The following is a 16,593-nucleotide window of genomic DNA, read 5'->3' as shown; positions in this document are numbered from 1 at the left end:
CCTCTCCGCTTCCTCTTTCCCTCCACGGTGGCTTGGGGTGACTGTCAGCGTCCCACCAGGCCCAGGGTCACAGCCGAGTCATCACCACTGCCCTTCCCGCCATCAGTGGCTCTGAAGGGACACTTCTGAGGAAACTGGTGGCTAGATTACGGGGCTTCTCTCTTTCAACATATTCACTCACCCCTTGGGAGACCCTCAATAACTACTTACACTGAAATATTTACAGAATTTTTGGCAAAACCATACATTAATAAAGCAAACACAAAGGATAGTGAGAAAGAATTCTGACCACTGAATAGTTTTTAAAAACAAGAACGTGTTTATATTTCATCTAGTATTTGACACAGAACAGGCCACATTTAAATAAACACATTAAATCTTCAGAGCATTTTCATTGCAGCTTTGGACCTTGGATATGACAAATACTCATATAAGATGCTTCCATGACTTCTTTTGTGATTTATTTTTATAAACATGATAAAATGTAATAAAAATTTCTCACGTGAAATACTTTTCTTCAACATTTTACAAGTTAATCAAATGTAATCAAATGTATATCACAATAGATTTTGCTGTGGTTGTTGATTAAAGAGAGAGTTCTCATGATTTTAGTATTATACAAATTTGAGACTATACTCAGAAAGGAGTTTAGAAAATGGCATTACAAAAGACTGGGAGTGAGTAGTAAAAAAAAAAACCAACCAAACAAAAAGAAACCCCATGCAGGGCTGCTGGGCAGTAACGAACCAGAAGCTTTCACTGCCATAAGTCTTCAGTGCGGCCGAACTTAAAAACGAGTCCTCTGTGAAAAGAACAAGAAATATCACATGACTGGCTGAGTTTGGGGAAAAAAGACGAGAGATTTAGAATTGTGGGAAACTAGCGACAAAGAATAACTGATGAGCTGTATGGAAAAAACCCAGGGGATGGATCAGAACAGAAACTGATCATTCCAGGGTAGTAAGCTCGGCCAATGTCTGCGACTCTGCTTTTTACCACAAGCTAGCCTGCAACCCGAACTTCTGAGTTTGGAGATGTATGTCCCTCTTAAGAAGTTAACCAGTGTTTAGTGTGTAACCATTATATGTCTGACATTATCTGATTCCCTTAACATGCCTTTTCTGAGTCAAGATGCAGTGCGAGAAGCTAGGGTTATGAAGGTAAAGAGACAAAGATGCAGTGCGAGAAGCTAGGGTTATGAAGGTAAAGAGACAAAGATGCAGTGCGAGAAGCTAGGGTTATGAAGGTAAAGAGACAAAGATGCAGTGCGAGAAGCTAGGGTTATGAAGGTAAAGAGACAAAGATGCAGTGCGAGAAGCTAGGGTTATGAAGGTAAAGAGACAAAGATGCAGTGCGAGAAGCTAGGGTTATGAAGGTAAAGAGACAAAGATGCAGTGCGAGAAGCTAGGGTTATGAAGGTAAAGAGACAAAGATGCAGTGCGAGAAGCTAGGGTTATGAAGGTAAAGAGACAGCCCCGACCTTCAAGTTGCTCATGCGCTTGATGACACGCGTGGTAAGGACAGAGGGCCGGGGGTGGGGAGAGGCATATACACCACATGTTAAGGGAGCAGAGAACATACGGGGATTTTTTTTTTTTTCTTTTTAATATTTATTTATTTGGTTGTGCCAGGTCTTAGCTGTGATGTGGGATCTGGGATCTAGTTCTCAGACCAGGGATCGAATCCAGGTCGAACTCTGCATTGCAAGCACAGAGTCTTAGCCACTGGACCACTAGGAAGTCCCATATGGGGATTTATTTTGCCTGAATGTGTCAGGAAAGGACTTACAGAGGTGGTGATATTAGAAGAACGTGGAAGGATAAGCAGGAGTTTGAATGGCAGGGTGGGAGAAGCGGGAGCTGGTGCGATGGTGAAGATGTTTCAGGGGAGGAAATGGCAGATCAAAAGGCAAAGAGGAGAAAAATAAAAAAGGCAAAGAGGAATAAAAGATCACAGGTCAATAAAAAAGACCACGGGTCCTCAGGCAAAGCCCCAGAGACGGACATGTCAGGAAATGCCCTCACAGAGCCTATCCTCTAGGTTTTATTTTGGGAAGTGTCTACAGCTTTTAAGGCTTCAATTTAAGAGGGCAGATGCATAAGATCACACACACACACGTTCGTTAGGGTTTTCCTGTAAGATCTTATGGAAAAACCTGAACAAAGTTTTTGGCTAATTGATATATACCTCGATATAAATACCTGTGGTGTAGTAGAGCAGGGGAGAGTCCAATATGGCTAGAGTACAGTTTAAGAGACAAGGAGGATGAGAAATGGCAGTGGTCAGGATTTGGCAAGCCAATTGACCAGAGTGGCAAATTGCCCACAGGGGCCTTCGGAAGCCTCAGATGAGTCAAGCGGGCGGGCACCAGCCTGTGATCTACTAAAGGCAGCTTGGGCCCAGACAACGCAGAAGCTGGGACTACGCAGAGATGCATCTCCGAGTAAAAGAAACAACTTCAGCTCTAGATGACTGTTGCTGAGCCAGGGCCCAGGGTTGGCGGATCCTCTACATTTTCAAGAATTCAGATTTTTAGGTAAAATACCCTCATTTTTAAATGTCAGCTCAATAAAACAAAACAATACTGTCCTGAATTTTGCTGGATGGCCCCTAGTGGCAATCTCTTCTGTGAAAGTGTTAGTCACTCAGCGGCGTCAGACTTTTTGTGACCCAGTAGACTGCAGCCCACCGGGCTCCTCTGACCATGGAATTTCCCAGGCAAGAATACTGGAGTGGGCTGCCATTTTCTAGTGTTTTAGAAGGAACACTGATACAGGAAAACTGGACCCAAGAGAGACATCAGTCAAGAGTGTGAAGTGCTCAGGAAGGGATGAGAATGACCGAACCTAACGAAGGAAATGAACACAAAGAGAAGAGGGTTAAGACAACTGAGAAGCAAACTCATCAGGGCTTGGATGTCGGGGGGCTAAGGCAAGGGAGAAGTGAAAAGTAAACACTACAATGGCATCTGCTGGTTTTCATTTGTTTTCTCATCTATTTTCTAATTTCCAGTGTACACTCAAAGATATACCCTCAATCAAAATGGTCAATTTTAAAAGGTTTCATAGGAAATTTCCTAGTGGTCCAGTGGGTAGGACTCTGTACTTCCAGTGCAGGGGGCCTGGGTTTGCTCCCTGGTTGGGGAACTAATATCCTGTGAGCTGCTCAGCACAGCCAAAACAAAATAGGTTTCACGGGCCTTTATAAAGGTAAGCACTTGAGTGTTTTTTAATGAAAAAAAAAAAAAAAAAATGCAACCAGGAAGTCGTCTATACCCTCTCATGGAATTTTCCTTTATAAAGGATTTCATAAACCTCCAAAAAGCGATTGATCTGTGCTCTTTCAGGTAATTTCAAAACTACTGCTACAAAAAAAGAAAAACCAGAGCCTCTACTCCACAGATAGCTTAAAAGAGGCATGGCTTAACTTTACACCCTAATCACCAGATGCAAACTGCAACCTCAAGAGTTTCTCAGACAAAAGCCAGTCCCTCTTGTATTGTCAGATGGTTACCTTTGGTACTGATTTCTGTTTTTGATGTCTGAAACAACAGTTTCTAAGTTTGCTGCTGAGAACTGTTCTGTTATAAATTCAAAAACGGTAGGCAATCTGCTACAACTATCCTGACAATGGTGTCTATTAGTTGGATTTAACTGCTATTTGCCTACAGTATTTTCACAAAACCAAATCAGTTTTTGGATTTAATGAGTACAACAGCAATACATGAGAAATTAACCAAACTTGTTGCATGGAAAAATAACATATTATAACTAACTTGAGACAAGTCAGCAATGGGTTTTTAAGGTTCTGTGAAAATGTGGTAACTACTGTATGAACACACGTGTTTCTTCCCTCATTGAAAAAAGATAAAATTTTCCCACAAATCTCTCAATCCTCTGGCTCCTCCTCCCTGCTCTGACAGAGGAACTTCTCTGCCAGAAACAGCATCTGAAGGTGGAACTTACTTTATCCTCCACCTCTGCTAGAGTAAACAATGATTAGAACCCAGAAGGCTGCTGTTTAGCCTTCCCTGGCTGGTTCTTGGTAAATCCCCTCCCCACCACTCCATCCTGAAGCTTTTCTGACCCTTGCCTCTGATCCTGTTACGCTACCTTCCATTGGCTGAAGTTGTGGGACACTGACTTCCCACGAGCACCTCTAACCCTGTGGAGATTCTGGAGTACTGAGCTCAGATGCCTGGTCCTTCTTTAAAGATGTTCAAGCCTCAGCATTATAGCTTGAAAGGAAAAGAAAGTCTAAACATCAACACTGTCCCTCTAATAAACACATGCTATAATACACCACCCTACAAAATAACAAATCTACCCATATTTACCAAATTTACAAAACTTGGGGAGTGAGGTTGGTTCACTTCCTATTTTATCAAGTACAGTGTTACATTCTTTAAAAAAAGGAGGGGGGGCGGGCAGGAAGGAAACAGAACTAATATTAAGCAACTGGTTGAAGACTCAACAAAGGAGAAAATGCTAATTAAACTCATTCCAAATTCCATCCTCCTGGAACCTCAACTTCAGAGTCAGATAGCCTGAATTTTAGCCACACAATCTGGAACATGATCTCTGTGCCTATTGCTCACATATAAAATGATGGTAACACTGGAGCCACCTTTAGAGTTGTAGGAATCAACTGGGAGCACACATGTAACACACTAAGAATGGTGCCTTGCACATAAAAAGTGCTCAAGAAACTTCGGGCATTATTTTCTGCACACAAATCAATGGCTTAACATTAGAAAAAACAAAAAAACTCTTGGATTTTCCCCACTAGTTTCAAGATGCAAGGTATGACCCAAAGAGGCTGTATATCTTGCCACATGTAAATTCACATTTTTCTTATTTCTAAACTGATTTTATAAAATTGCAAAAATGCTTTGTGGTGGAATGGAAAAAGTATGAATACCAACTGCTGGCTATTGTTAAAGGGCAACTATTAGCATTCCATGAGTGGTTCAAGTAGACAGGAGTTATCTACTTCGTTTCAAGAGGTGGGTGGGAAAGGACAAGGAAGGGAAGGGAAAGTCCTAGAATAGACTGTCCTAGAATATACAGCAGTTTTGTTTTGTTTTTTTAAAAAAACCTTTTCTGGATTGAGGACATCTTTGAAAATTTGATGAAAGCCATAGGCTCTCTTCCCAGAAATAAACAGAAAAACCAGTGTCTTGCATGCAGACATGTCTGGTGGTTCCCAGTCTTTAGAAGCCTACCCATGCAATGGGAATTAAGAACTCCTGATACATAGGATAAAGAGAAGTTTCTGTTGTTTTTTTGGGAGGTGGGGTGAAGAGGGAGGCTAGGGAAAGGGGATAGGGCATGCCCTGTATGTCCAGGAAAGAGTGAACATTAGAAAAGATTAGTGATAAAAGTATTAAGGTGTTTAGGGTCTAAGTAATCTTTTGTCATTGCATCAGAAGGATAAAAAAAAGGTCAAGGCTTTACACCTCAAATATCACACATAAATTCTAGTGACACCAAGGACAGAAAAGAACCATAAAACGCATCCAGAAACAAAATTTTAAGAAGAAATGGTTTTAAGCAGGCTTCCACTAAAAGCAACTGTTAGAGACATAAATTTTAAATGAACAGTGCCAGTGCCAGATAACTAAATCTACATGAATCACAATTCTTCATTAAAGGAGAGGTGGTGGCATTTAAAAAAAATCAATGTATGTTTCCAAGGTTGGCAGTAAACCAACCCATGTATTAAAAGTATCTGTCTCAGTCTCATTCTTATTTTATGACAATAACATGGGGGAGAGGCATTAGACAGGAGGAAATTAAGCAACTAAATATAGTCAATGACATAAAATAAAGTATCACTTTAAAAAAAGAAAAAAAAGATAGGATGAAGAATGCAAAACAAACTTACCCAAAAAAGATGAAGGCATTTTGGAAAAATACAGCAATCCCAGGGTATACTACGGCTTTTTCTATAAAAGTAATTGTAACAGTTAGAGGTGCATGATCTCAAAACATTCAGTTTCTGATAAACTGGTGAATGTCAGTTTTCCTGCCTAACATAATTGATTTTTCTGGCAACTATGATTGGTGTGGGTATTAAATGACACAGTACATATCAGAGTGTAGTTCTGGTTTAGTAAACGGTAGCTTCCTTCATTTATTTACTAAATACCGAGCACATACTGCGTACCAGCACTGTTGAATGTGCTGAGGATAACACAGTAAACAAAACAGGGGAAATGTTCGCCTTTGTGGAGCTAAACACTGTTGAGAATAAGTAAGAAGAAAAAGTAAAGCAGGAAAGGTATGGGAAGTGTACTGAATGATGACATACTATACAGATGGCCAGAAGGACCTCATGGGAAGGTGATGCAAGGAAAAGTATAAGGACACAAAGAAAGTGAGGGCAGAAGCCATGCAGAAGCAGCAGAACAAGTGCAAAAGCCCTGGGGTGGTAGCATGCTAGTACAGTGGAGGAATAGTCTCAAGGGCCAAAGAGAGGAAAGCAGGAGACAGATCAAAGAAGGACGAGCGGCAGGTAGGGGTGCAGGGCAGATCCTTCACAGCCTCACAGTAGTGGTGAGGACTCTGATTTTCAATCCGGGTGAGAGGGAAAAAATCACTGGAAGGTTTTGAGCAGAAAAGTGACTCGAGCTGACACACTTCAATAGGATCTTCTGGCTCCGGAGCTGACAGTAGACTAAAGGGGGGTGAGGGTGGGGAGGGGACACAAACAAGCTATTTTAGGAAATCAGGCCAGAGACTATCATGGATGGAACCAGGGTGGGAGCAACAGAGGAGATAAAAAGTGGTCATATTCAGGATATATTTTAATAGCAGAATCAACAGAATCTGGGGATGGATTAGGCTGTGGGATGTAAGAGAAAGAGGTGTCATCTTTGACAGGCCTTAACCATCCATGTTTTGGGCCTAAACACCTGGATGGAGAAAGTAGCCACTAAGATAGGAAAGACTGCCAAAGGACCATCTTGTCTCGATTTTGTCCTGGACTGAAGCTGAAATTCTCGAAGTGTTTACTATTGGAGCTGTCAATGATCACTCACTGACAAACCGAGGCGTGATGAATAGCAACTTTTCCGCCTAAGAGTTTTAAGTTAATCTGACTACCATAATAGCTGGTTTGTATAGGCCCTCTGTACTAGAAGGCCACATTAAATAACCATTACCACTAGAATGACTCATAAAAATTCTATATAAAGGCACTTCATAAAATTACAGATTTGCTGCTAATAATTCTCGAAGCATAACTTGGCTTCAGAAGCCTTTAGGAAAATAACTTCAAAGTCTATGAGATGAACACATTCCTACAAAAAGGGGCTCTGTTTTAATAGTTGTTATCTAGGAAAGAAGAATTATCAGTAATTTTACTTTCCTCTTTGAGCTCTTTTATATTCTCAGTTTTCTACAATGAATAAGCAATTCACATGATAAAAAAGTAACATTTTTGTTTTTAAATTATGATGGTGATAAATTTTGTAGCAGCAAGAGAATTTCGTATGATAGGCAAGAGGCTAGGTTCAAAATTATATTTATACTATGATTACAACTATTTAAGAAACAAAAGAAACCAAAGAAAATATACCAAAATATTTAAGAGCAGTAAGATTATTAGTTTTTCTTCTCTTTCTTTTCTATATTTTTAGCAACATGGTTTTATAAAAAATTACATAAATAAAAGAAGAACTATAAATATTTAAAACTGCCTATCATTCCTATCTGCAAGATTTAAACAATTTGAATAAAAAAATCAGGAAACCAATTATTTTAATCCAAGAATTACATCTTATCTATCAAAGTGAAGTGTTAAAATATGAGCTAGATTAGATTTCTGCTGGTCCAGTTTGGCAAATCATTAATATCTTATTTTTTACTATGATAAGCATAGTCAATTTTACCTAGAACACTGAATGAATTTCATATTTTTCTGGGGTCCCTCAAGGAAAAGATTCAACCAGGGACCTGAGAGTAGGTCTTTTCCTAGCTTGCCTCAAACTGGCCTTATATAGCAGATATGCATTAAGTGTTCATTTGCTTTTTTATCTAAAAGAAGACGATGATATATTATCAAGGAGGCTGAGCTCAATAAATTTCAATTCTAGGATGTTAAATCTTTGCCTGCATGTTATTCAGCAAGTCAAGACTTGCCAAATAGCTGGACAAGATATGTGTTCTGCTTCTGAGGTTTTTGGAAGCTAAAGAGAAACAAGGTATGGAGCTGTGTCCCATCCCTTCCAGGCTCTAGATGAGAAGAAAAAATACAGGAGAAAGGAATACTAAAAACATAGCAAACAGAACAAATACAAATACAGATTAGGGAGGGGGGTTCCTGGGCACAAATGCATTGCTAGTAGTTGGCTGAACTATACAAAGAAAACTTTATTCTAAAAAAAACAACTTTAATGCAAAATTTCAAAATTCCATTGAAGTAAAAGGTAAACTGTGTTTTCTCTTACCTTTAGCAACATATCCTCCAAAAAGAATCCACATCGATGCAATCAGAGAGCCAAAGGCCAACATGAAACCAATGAACAGCCAAATGCGAGCACCTTAAGAGAAATAATATTTTACGAGAATTGTTTCTTATATGGCAGCACTCAGTTCAATTAGCCTTTCAAAAAAAGACAAAAACCCAGAGAGAAAAACATGTGCAGTTGCCATCAGAGTCTAAAGCAAGAATAGTGGGAACTGTGCTAAGGATTGTTGGTATGGACGCTGGCCGTTTCCCTGTCGACTTTTGTCTTTACATTCTAAGTGCCTAGACAGCATTAAAATTACGTTAACAGGGAAAGATAATCAACTTACAAATCACGTTTATATAATATTTATGAAGATTTACTAACAGAGTCATGGCATCTGGTCCCATCACTTCATGGCAAATAGATGGGGAAACAATGGAAACAGTGACAGACCTTATGTCCTGAGCTCCAAAATCTCTGCAGATGGTGACTGCAGCCCATGAAATTAAAAGATGCTTGCTCCCTGGAAGAAAAGCTATGACCAATCTAGACAGCATATTAAAAAGCAGAGATGTTGTTTTACCCACAAAGGTCCGTCTAGTCAAAGCTATGGTTTTTCCAGTAGTCATGTATGGATGTGAGAGTTGGACTATAAAGAAAGCTGAGTGCAGAAGAATTGATGCTTTTGAACTGTGGTGTTGGAGAAGACTTATAAGAGTTCCTTGGACTGCAAGGAGCTCAAACCGGTCAATCCTAAAGGAAATCAGTCCTAAATATTCATTGGAAGGACTGATATTGAAGCTGAAACTCCAATACTTTGGCCACCTGATCCGAAGAACTGAGTCGCTGGAAAAGATCCCGATTCTGGGAAAGATTGAAGGCGGGGGGGAGGGGATGACAGAGGATGAGATGCTTGGATGGCATCACCGACTCGATGGACATGAGTTTGAGTAAGCTCTGGGAGTTGGTAATGGACAGGGAAGCCTGGGGTGCTGCAGTCCATGTGGTCGCAAAGAGTTAGACACGACTGAACAACTGAACTGACTGATTGAAACAGTCATTAGCTTGCCTAAAGTGAATTCTGAGATGAGTTTATTTAATTAGCACAAATGCATTTTAATAAAAACCCTGCCTTCCTCAATAAAGCACAGCAAATAATGTTATATGTAAATTTCTGATTTCATACCCAAGATATAAAACAATAGTTCTGAAATAATAAGCTCTTACTTATAGATGTGATATGATACACAAATACAACCAGCTCTGGACCCCCAGAGCTGTGCTAACATTTATCTCTTCATTTAGATTTTACAAGGTCACAGTATATCAGTATATCTGTATTGCGTCTATTTAAGTTCATCTATTGATAACAGAGAGTGAACCAGAGGGAGTCTGAAAACACAGACCAGAATTGACCACTGCAGTTCTTTTTATTTCATTAGGGCGGGGGGAGAAAAGTCACCTAAAACTTGCCTATATTCAGGTTTATTTTTGTATGGATATTAGTTTACCATTTAAAATGCTCAATAAGTATCTGTCTCCTCAAATCTTTGACTAAATTGGACCCTACAGGAAGTTGTGCTACACACATCCTGTGCCCTGCCTACCTTGGGCACATGGCCATGGGTCCAGGGGATGTGAGTTCCTTGGTGGGAGGCAGGCCTGGGTGAATCTAACCTGGGTGAATCTAATAGCACTACAACTCTATTGCCTATTCAGTTTTGCAAGATTAAAAGAGTTCTAGAGACTGGCTGCACAATAAAAATGAATGTACCTACTACTGAACTGTACACTTAAGAATAGTTAAGATAGTAAATTTTATGTTGTGTATTTTGAAACATCCCAAAAACTATGAATCTAAGCTGTATCAAAATGCTAATTCAATCAAGTAAGGTTGGGAAAAAAGGGAAGAAAATAATTTATATAGTAAAGTTTCAAGTACTAGAAAGTCTATTTTGCACTTTGCATAATGTATTCTTTATTATATAGTGTTTTCTACTATACACTGTATACATTTATATCTATATAGGACTATTATTGGACAGGGTTATATACTCAAAACTTTGTATTCTGAACTATTTGGCAACCATTGACCAAATGCAACTTTTCTACAACCTCTCCTTAGATACATCTCCATCCTATTCCCGATCTGAAGAAGTCAGACAAGTGGCTCTTACATGTATAATTCTTATTTTAAGAGTGTACAGTAAGATGTTGTTTGCATCTATTTACCTGTTTGACCCAGGCAACCTTCACTGTAACTATCACCTCGGACTTGTCCATTTGATACTGCATTAATCCTGTGTGAACAAAATAAAACCAAGAGATCAGGGTCTCTGACTCTACGAGGAAATTATCCATGACATCAAACTGCCAGGTACAACAAGCTGTTGTTGTTATTGTTCAGTCGCTAAGTCAGGTCCAACTCTTTGCCACCCCAATGGACTGCAGCATGCCAGGCTTCCCTGTCCTTCACTATCTCCTGGAGTTTGCTCAAATTCACGTCCATTGAGTTGGTGATGCTATCTAACCATAAGAGTTCCGCAAATTTAAGTCTTCAGGAGTCTTGAGTAATGGGTTCATACAACAATAGGCAAGGCCCCTCAATCAGTATCCCGTGAAGCACTGGATATAGTCCCCAGACCAGCAGAATCAATACCACCTGGACATGCTTTAAAATGAGAATTCCCTGGTTCTACCCCAAGTTTATTGAAGCAGAAATTCTGGGTGTATGGCTCAGCAATCTGAATTTGAACAAATCCTTTAGATGATTCTGATTCTTGTTAAAATTTGAGAGTGAAATTCTTAGAGTTATATCTTGCCAAGATTGGAGTGATCTTTAGCTTGGTCCTATCTAGTTTTCTTTTTGTACCCATCAGACATACGCAGCACGAAGAGATGCAAGCGGTAAAATCTGACTCTGTCCATCCTTGACACACGTTCCAAACAGAAAACGTCTTTCACTGAGCTTCACAGAATACCACTCTAAATTGAGACAGCCTTGCTTTCTTTAGAAGTTTGCCCTGGGGACTTCCCTGCTGGTTCAGTGGCTAAGCCCCACACTCTCAGTGTGTGTGTGTGTGTGTTGGGCGGGGGGGGGGGGCTGGGTTCAATCCCTGGTCAGGGAACTAGATCCCACATGCTGCAACTAGAGTTCCCTTACTGCAACTAAAGACCCAGCTCAGCCAAATAAATAAATATTAAAATAAGAAGAACAGAAAAGAGGATCACTGTTTTTCTTCCTAAGTCCTTCTCTATGATTTGACTTTTAAATCACAACCCATATGTTAATTTGGTAACATTTAAAAACCTTAACTCTACTCAACTGTACGTAAAACATATTTCTCTTGGGACAATCTGTGCAAGTCGCCTCACTCGCGATGACACTTACATTAAGAAGGCTATGGTCGCTATCACACCGCACGCGTGGTAGGAGTGGTTGAATTCGTCCATGCGGGGGTAAATGACAGCTGCATCTATGATGATCCACCAGCCTGTAAAAAACTACAACAAACCACGGGAGGAGAAATGACGGTCATTTCTTGTCTTACTGGCTAAAAAGCAAAGAATCTAAGTGAAGAGATCCCTTCTAATAAAGTCCACAATTTTCTTAAATCTTCCAGCAGTTTCTTGCATACAATTAGCACTTTGCTTAGTATCTGATGAAAGATTCGATCCCCTGAAATCCCACAGCTATTATTTATTAACACAAACTTCTTTTCTAAGATGATTACAATCATTCTTTTATACTGTCATTTAAAAAGTCTGTGATCTAATTTTTGTGAACTAGAAATAAATTATATTTCATGGCAGGAGAAAGGAAAAGAGTCATTTAGACTTGAACTGACAAGAGGAGTGGCCTGTTGCTGATGATAAAAGCCTCCAGAAAGATATTATTGAAAATGAAAAAAACAGTACTCAAAATAATATGGGGAATAATTATTGTTGATAGAACTTTAGCTAGTCTCTTGGTGCTGTGAAATAAACAATGTGCTGTGCAGTACTGCTTTCTCTTTTGATGAACTACAGTGCAGTCTACAGATGGTTTCAGGGGTGATGCTACATTCAATTAAAACACAAAATTATAATTTATCTTAATTGAATTTGGCTTTGGACATTATCAAGGACAAACATAAAATGAAAAAAGACATTAAAACTGCATAAATATTTTTTATCACTTGAGCAGACACTTACAAAAGATGATATTAACCAAATTCTGACATGTAGTTTAGCAGATTTGGAAAGTAACCCCCTTCTCTATCCCCACTTCCAACCTTGACCTAGTTAGCTCTATTTATTTATAAATAACTATTTTAGGTTAATCAAATTATTTTTATCAGGTTATAGACAGATTTATACTCTATTAATGACATTTTTACTGGGTAGCACAAGTATTCTTTTGCCTTTTTTTTTTTCAAACACTTTGAACCCAACATACTCAAGATATTTTCCTCAGAGACTAAAATTCAAAGCTTTTTTTTAAATATAAGAGCAGAATTTCTATAGTAGTTTTATATTTCGACATTACTCTGGAAAAATTTAGGACAATTATTTTTCATAGATTATAACTGTCAAGAGGCTAGGCAAAGAGACATATTTAAACTTAGATTTTTGCTTGTTTACTTAAAATTCATTCTTTAGAGTATATGTCAACATTAGAGCACAAAAAAATATCACATGCCTTGAGGATTTGTAATATAAATAAGAATTTTATTCTATAAATTACTTCTAAACAATATATTTTAATGAGCTCTTTATTTATCTAATGACACTGAAAAGTTAAGTTATGGAGAAATGCAGTCGTATCTTTTGAATGGTTTTGACCTCATTGTTCTTGGTAACTTCACGTACTCACTAAGAGGAGGCATAATCCATGTTGTAAATAAATATATAAAATATACTGTCTCACTATACTATGTTTTATGCAGTAAAAGAAAAATGATATCAAATTTTAAGCCATAATGTCAACTCTTTAAATGGAATACATAAATCCTCTCATAAACAAAAATATCAACATTTATTTTTAAAAATTCAGTGGTCAAAGATAAAATAAATAGTACATACTTAAAGAAATCACACAGAATTCAAAATACATAAAAACAAACACATCAAATTAAGGAAGGCCCAAATGATCAAGGACACTTACTAGAACACCGGCAGCAATGGAAGCAATAGTATTGCGCTTTTCCCCCCAATCAATGCACTCTGAGCACCTCAAGCCTTCCAGAAATCCAGACATTTTTTCAGGTCACTTAAACAAACAAACAAAACCAACTTAATACAGTACTTCTAGTGAATTTCTTCAAATCTGACTTACGTTTCTAGAAAATATCAGTTTAGGAATAATTTAATAAAAATGAAGTTATATATACTTTATTTGCTACATATACTTCAGAACATTTGAGATTCAGCTTTTGATGAATTTCCACAAAACTCTGGAAAACAAAGTGTGGACTCATTTAGTTGTTGTTGTTTTTTTTTTTAATTTAAAAGATGATTTTAAGCAAAAGTGGGTGTCCAAATACTAAAAAAAATTTATAATGATTATTAACTTTAATTCCAAACGAAGTTACTATGTTCTTTAGATATTTAGAGTCCAGGAGCACTAGCACAGTGAAGAGACAAACGATAAAATTTTGGCTGAGTTAAAGTATGGACTCAGATGAAAAATATTTCTCTTAACAATTTACACATTTTATCTATAACATGTTTCTTCACATCAAGTCCTTTCACTTCATTATTTTTTTTCCAAGCCTGTCTTGTGGCTTCATTTCTGTGTAAAAGCGAAAGTGAAAATCGCTCAGTCGTCTCCGACTCTTCGAAACCCCATGGACTATACAGTCCATGGAATTCTCCAGGCCAGAATACTCAAGTAGGTAGTCTTTCCCTTCGCCAGGGGATCTTCCCAACCCAGGGATCAAACCCAAGTCTCCCCGCATTGCAGGCAGAATCTTTACCAGCTGAACCATAAGGGAAGCCCTCTATGTAAAGAACAGCCATTTCATTTTAATAATCTCTACCTCTGATTCTAACATGTTTTCCAGCCAAAAGAAAGCACAAAATTGAAGTCAGTATTAATTCAGACCATTAAAAAAGGAAAAGGGGAACAAAGAAAGAACAGGAAGGAGGGCTTTCACGATGCAGGGTAAAGAATCAGCCTGCAATGCGGGAGACCACAGGCGACGCGGCTTGGAGCCCTGGGTCGGGAAGATCCCCTGGAGGAGGAGGGCACTGCAACCCACTCCGGGATTCTTGCCTGGAGAATCCCATGGACAGAGGAGCCTGGTGGGACACAGTCCAAAAGGTCGCAGAGTCAGACACGACTGAGCGACTAAGCACGCGCGCGCGCACACACACACACACGGAAGGAAGGAAGAAACGAAAGAAAGAAAAAGGAATCCATTGCTAAATTACCACGGATAAATTACCATAGACAATTACACAAAACATTCCTTTGAGCTGGGCTATACAGACCCAGTGTAAGACACATCCATATTATCTCTGTCTCAGAAGATGAAAAAGCCTCCCTTAAGTGTAAATTGTTAATAAGCAAACATCCAAATTCCTACAGTGAATCTTAACCCTATGAAGCTCCTCTGTAGTTGACAACCAGGGTTGTTACAAAAGTAACGAATCCAGTTGGAAACTCACTTTTAAAAATTAAATTAAAAGCTGTGCTAATAGGCCTTGAGGACAATTTTGAAAATTAACTTAAAAAAAAAATTCTTCCCTGGGCGGAATAGCAATCCAGTATCTTTTGCTTTCGATCTACCCCGATGACGCCAACCCGAATCCTCCGTTTTTCTTTGGTTTACGACCCGCACACTCAACCCCAAACTCCGCCCCTCCAGACTCCGGGGATGTGAGGTGTAGAGGGTGGCCAGCGACTGGGAAGACGTGGGAACTAGATCTAGCTCTTCTAGCTCGGCCATGTCCCTCGCCGAGGGGACCAGCCGGCTTAAACTCCTTCCCGGGTGCCTGCTTCCCCAGATCTAAAGTAGCGGGGGCGGGGTGGGAGGAGCATGGTGATTTTCGATTTTCAGGGATCCTGCGACGTCCAGGGGAGGGCACTGTCCGGAGCGCGGAGGTGGTCGCCCTCTCCCGCCCCCGGCCGAACAAAGGTCAGCAGTAAGTGGGCAGGAAAGAAGGGTCCAGCAAGGCGCTGGCTTGAGCCTGCAGCTTCCCCAAGAGGATGGACGCAAAGACCCAGGCAGCATCAGCCGGGCAGACGGTTCCAGCCTCAATCGGCCGGCAGCGGACGGCCCCTCCCCTTCCCCTACTCCCGCCTGGTACTTACAGTTTTAAGTCCAGCCTGGCCGGTGCAGTATGTCCGGATCCCGGTGTCGCGCCGGGGCCGGGCCTCCTACCTACCGCTCAAGTTCCAGCCAAGAAAACAAAACACCCACAGGCCGCTGGATACCCGGATGGAGCAGCCCCGCCCCCAGGGCTCGGTCGCGCATGCGGAGACCGGACAGAGAGAGCGGGGCGTGGGGAGAAGAGGAGGACCGGCTGGAGGAGGGCCGGAGAGAGCCACGCCCACCGCGCGGCGAGTCTGCTCACGCCCGCCCGGGGCGGGCTAGCTGTTCACGTAAGTTCAGGTCAGTTCAGTCGCTCAGTCGTCTCCGACTCTTTGCGACCGCATGGACTGCAGCACGCCAGGCCTCCCTGTCCATCACCAACTCCCGGAGCTTACTCAAACTCATGTCCATCGAGTCGGTGATGCCATCCAACCATCTCATTCTCTGTCGTCCCCTTCTCCTCCTGCCCTCAATCTTTCCCAGCATCAGGGTCTTTTCCAGTGAGTCATTTCTTCGCATCAGGTGGCCAAAGTATTGGAGCTTCAGCATCAGTCCTTCCAATGAATATTCAGGACTGACTTCCTTTACGATTGACCGGATTGATCTCCTTGCAGTCCAAGGGACTCTCAAGAGTCTTCTCCAACACCACAGTTGGAAATCATCAATTCTTGGAATGATTCCAGCCTTCTTTATGGTTCAACTCTCACATCCAAAATGGCTACTGGAAAAACCATAGCTTCGGCTATACAGACATTTGCCGGCAAAGTAATGTCTTTGCTTTTTAACATGCTGTCTAGGTTTGTCTTCCAAGGAGCAAGCATTTTTTAATTTCATGGCTGC

The 16,593-nt window shown here is 40.3% G+C and overlaps 1 protein-coding gene across 1 annotated transcript; it reads right to left on the bottom strand.

Moving 5' to 3' along the window:
• Positions 1–296: 296 nt before the first annotated feature.
• On the bottom strand, positions 297–15,893 carry TMEM50A (transmembrane protein 50A). Its single transcript, XM_043445411.1, has 7 exons — positions 15,753–15,893; positions 13,602–13,706; positions 11,847–11,959; positions 10,688–10,755; positions 8,453–8,545; positions 5,887–5,947; positions 297–802 (listed from the first exon to the last, which is right to left on the bottom strand). The coding sequence occupies exons 2-7, from the start codon at positions 13,692–13,694 to the stop codon at positions 757–759; spliced, it is 474 nt and encodes a 157-aa protein (XP_043301346.1). The 5' UTR covers positions 13,695–13,706; positions 15,753–15,893; the 3' UTR covers positions 297–756.
• Between the last annotated feature and the right edge of the window lie 700 nt (positions 15,894–16,593).

This window comes from Cervus canadensis, chromosome 24 (assembly GCF_019320065.1).
Source record: "Cervus canadensis isolate Bull #8, Minnesota chromosome 24, ASM1932006v1, whole genome shotgun sequence".
Classification (NCBI taxonomy): domain Eukaryota; kingdom Metazoa; phylum Chordata; class Mammalia; order Artiodactyla; family Cervidae; genus Cervus; species Cervus canadensis.
The sequence above is the reverse complement of the archived record's forward strand: the minus strand, read 5'-3'. Positions and strand labels throughout refer to the sequence as shown.

Excerpts from the sequence above, each read along its gene's own strand:
- TMEM50A (XM_043445411.1), bottom strand. The coding sequence starts at position 13,694 with ATGTCTGGATTTCTGGAAGGCTTGAGGTGCTCAGAGTGCATTGATTGG. Across the intron at positions 11,960-13,601 it reads CCATTGCTGCCGGTGTTCTA|TTTTTTACAGGCTGGTGGAT; the intron begins GTAAGTGTCCTT and ends GGTTTGTTGTAG. Across the intron at positions 8,546-10,687 it reads AGGTTGCCTGGGTCAAACAG|GTGCTCGCATTTGGCTGTTC; the intron begins GTAAATAGATGC and ends ATTTCTCTTAAG.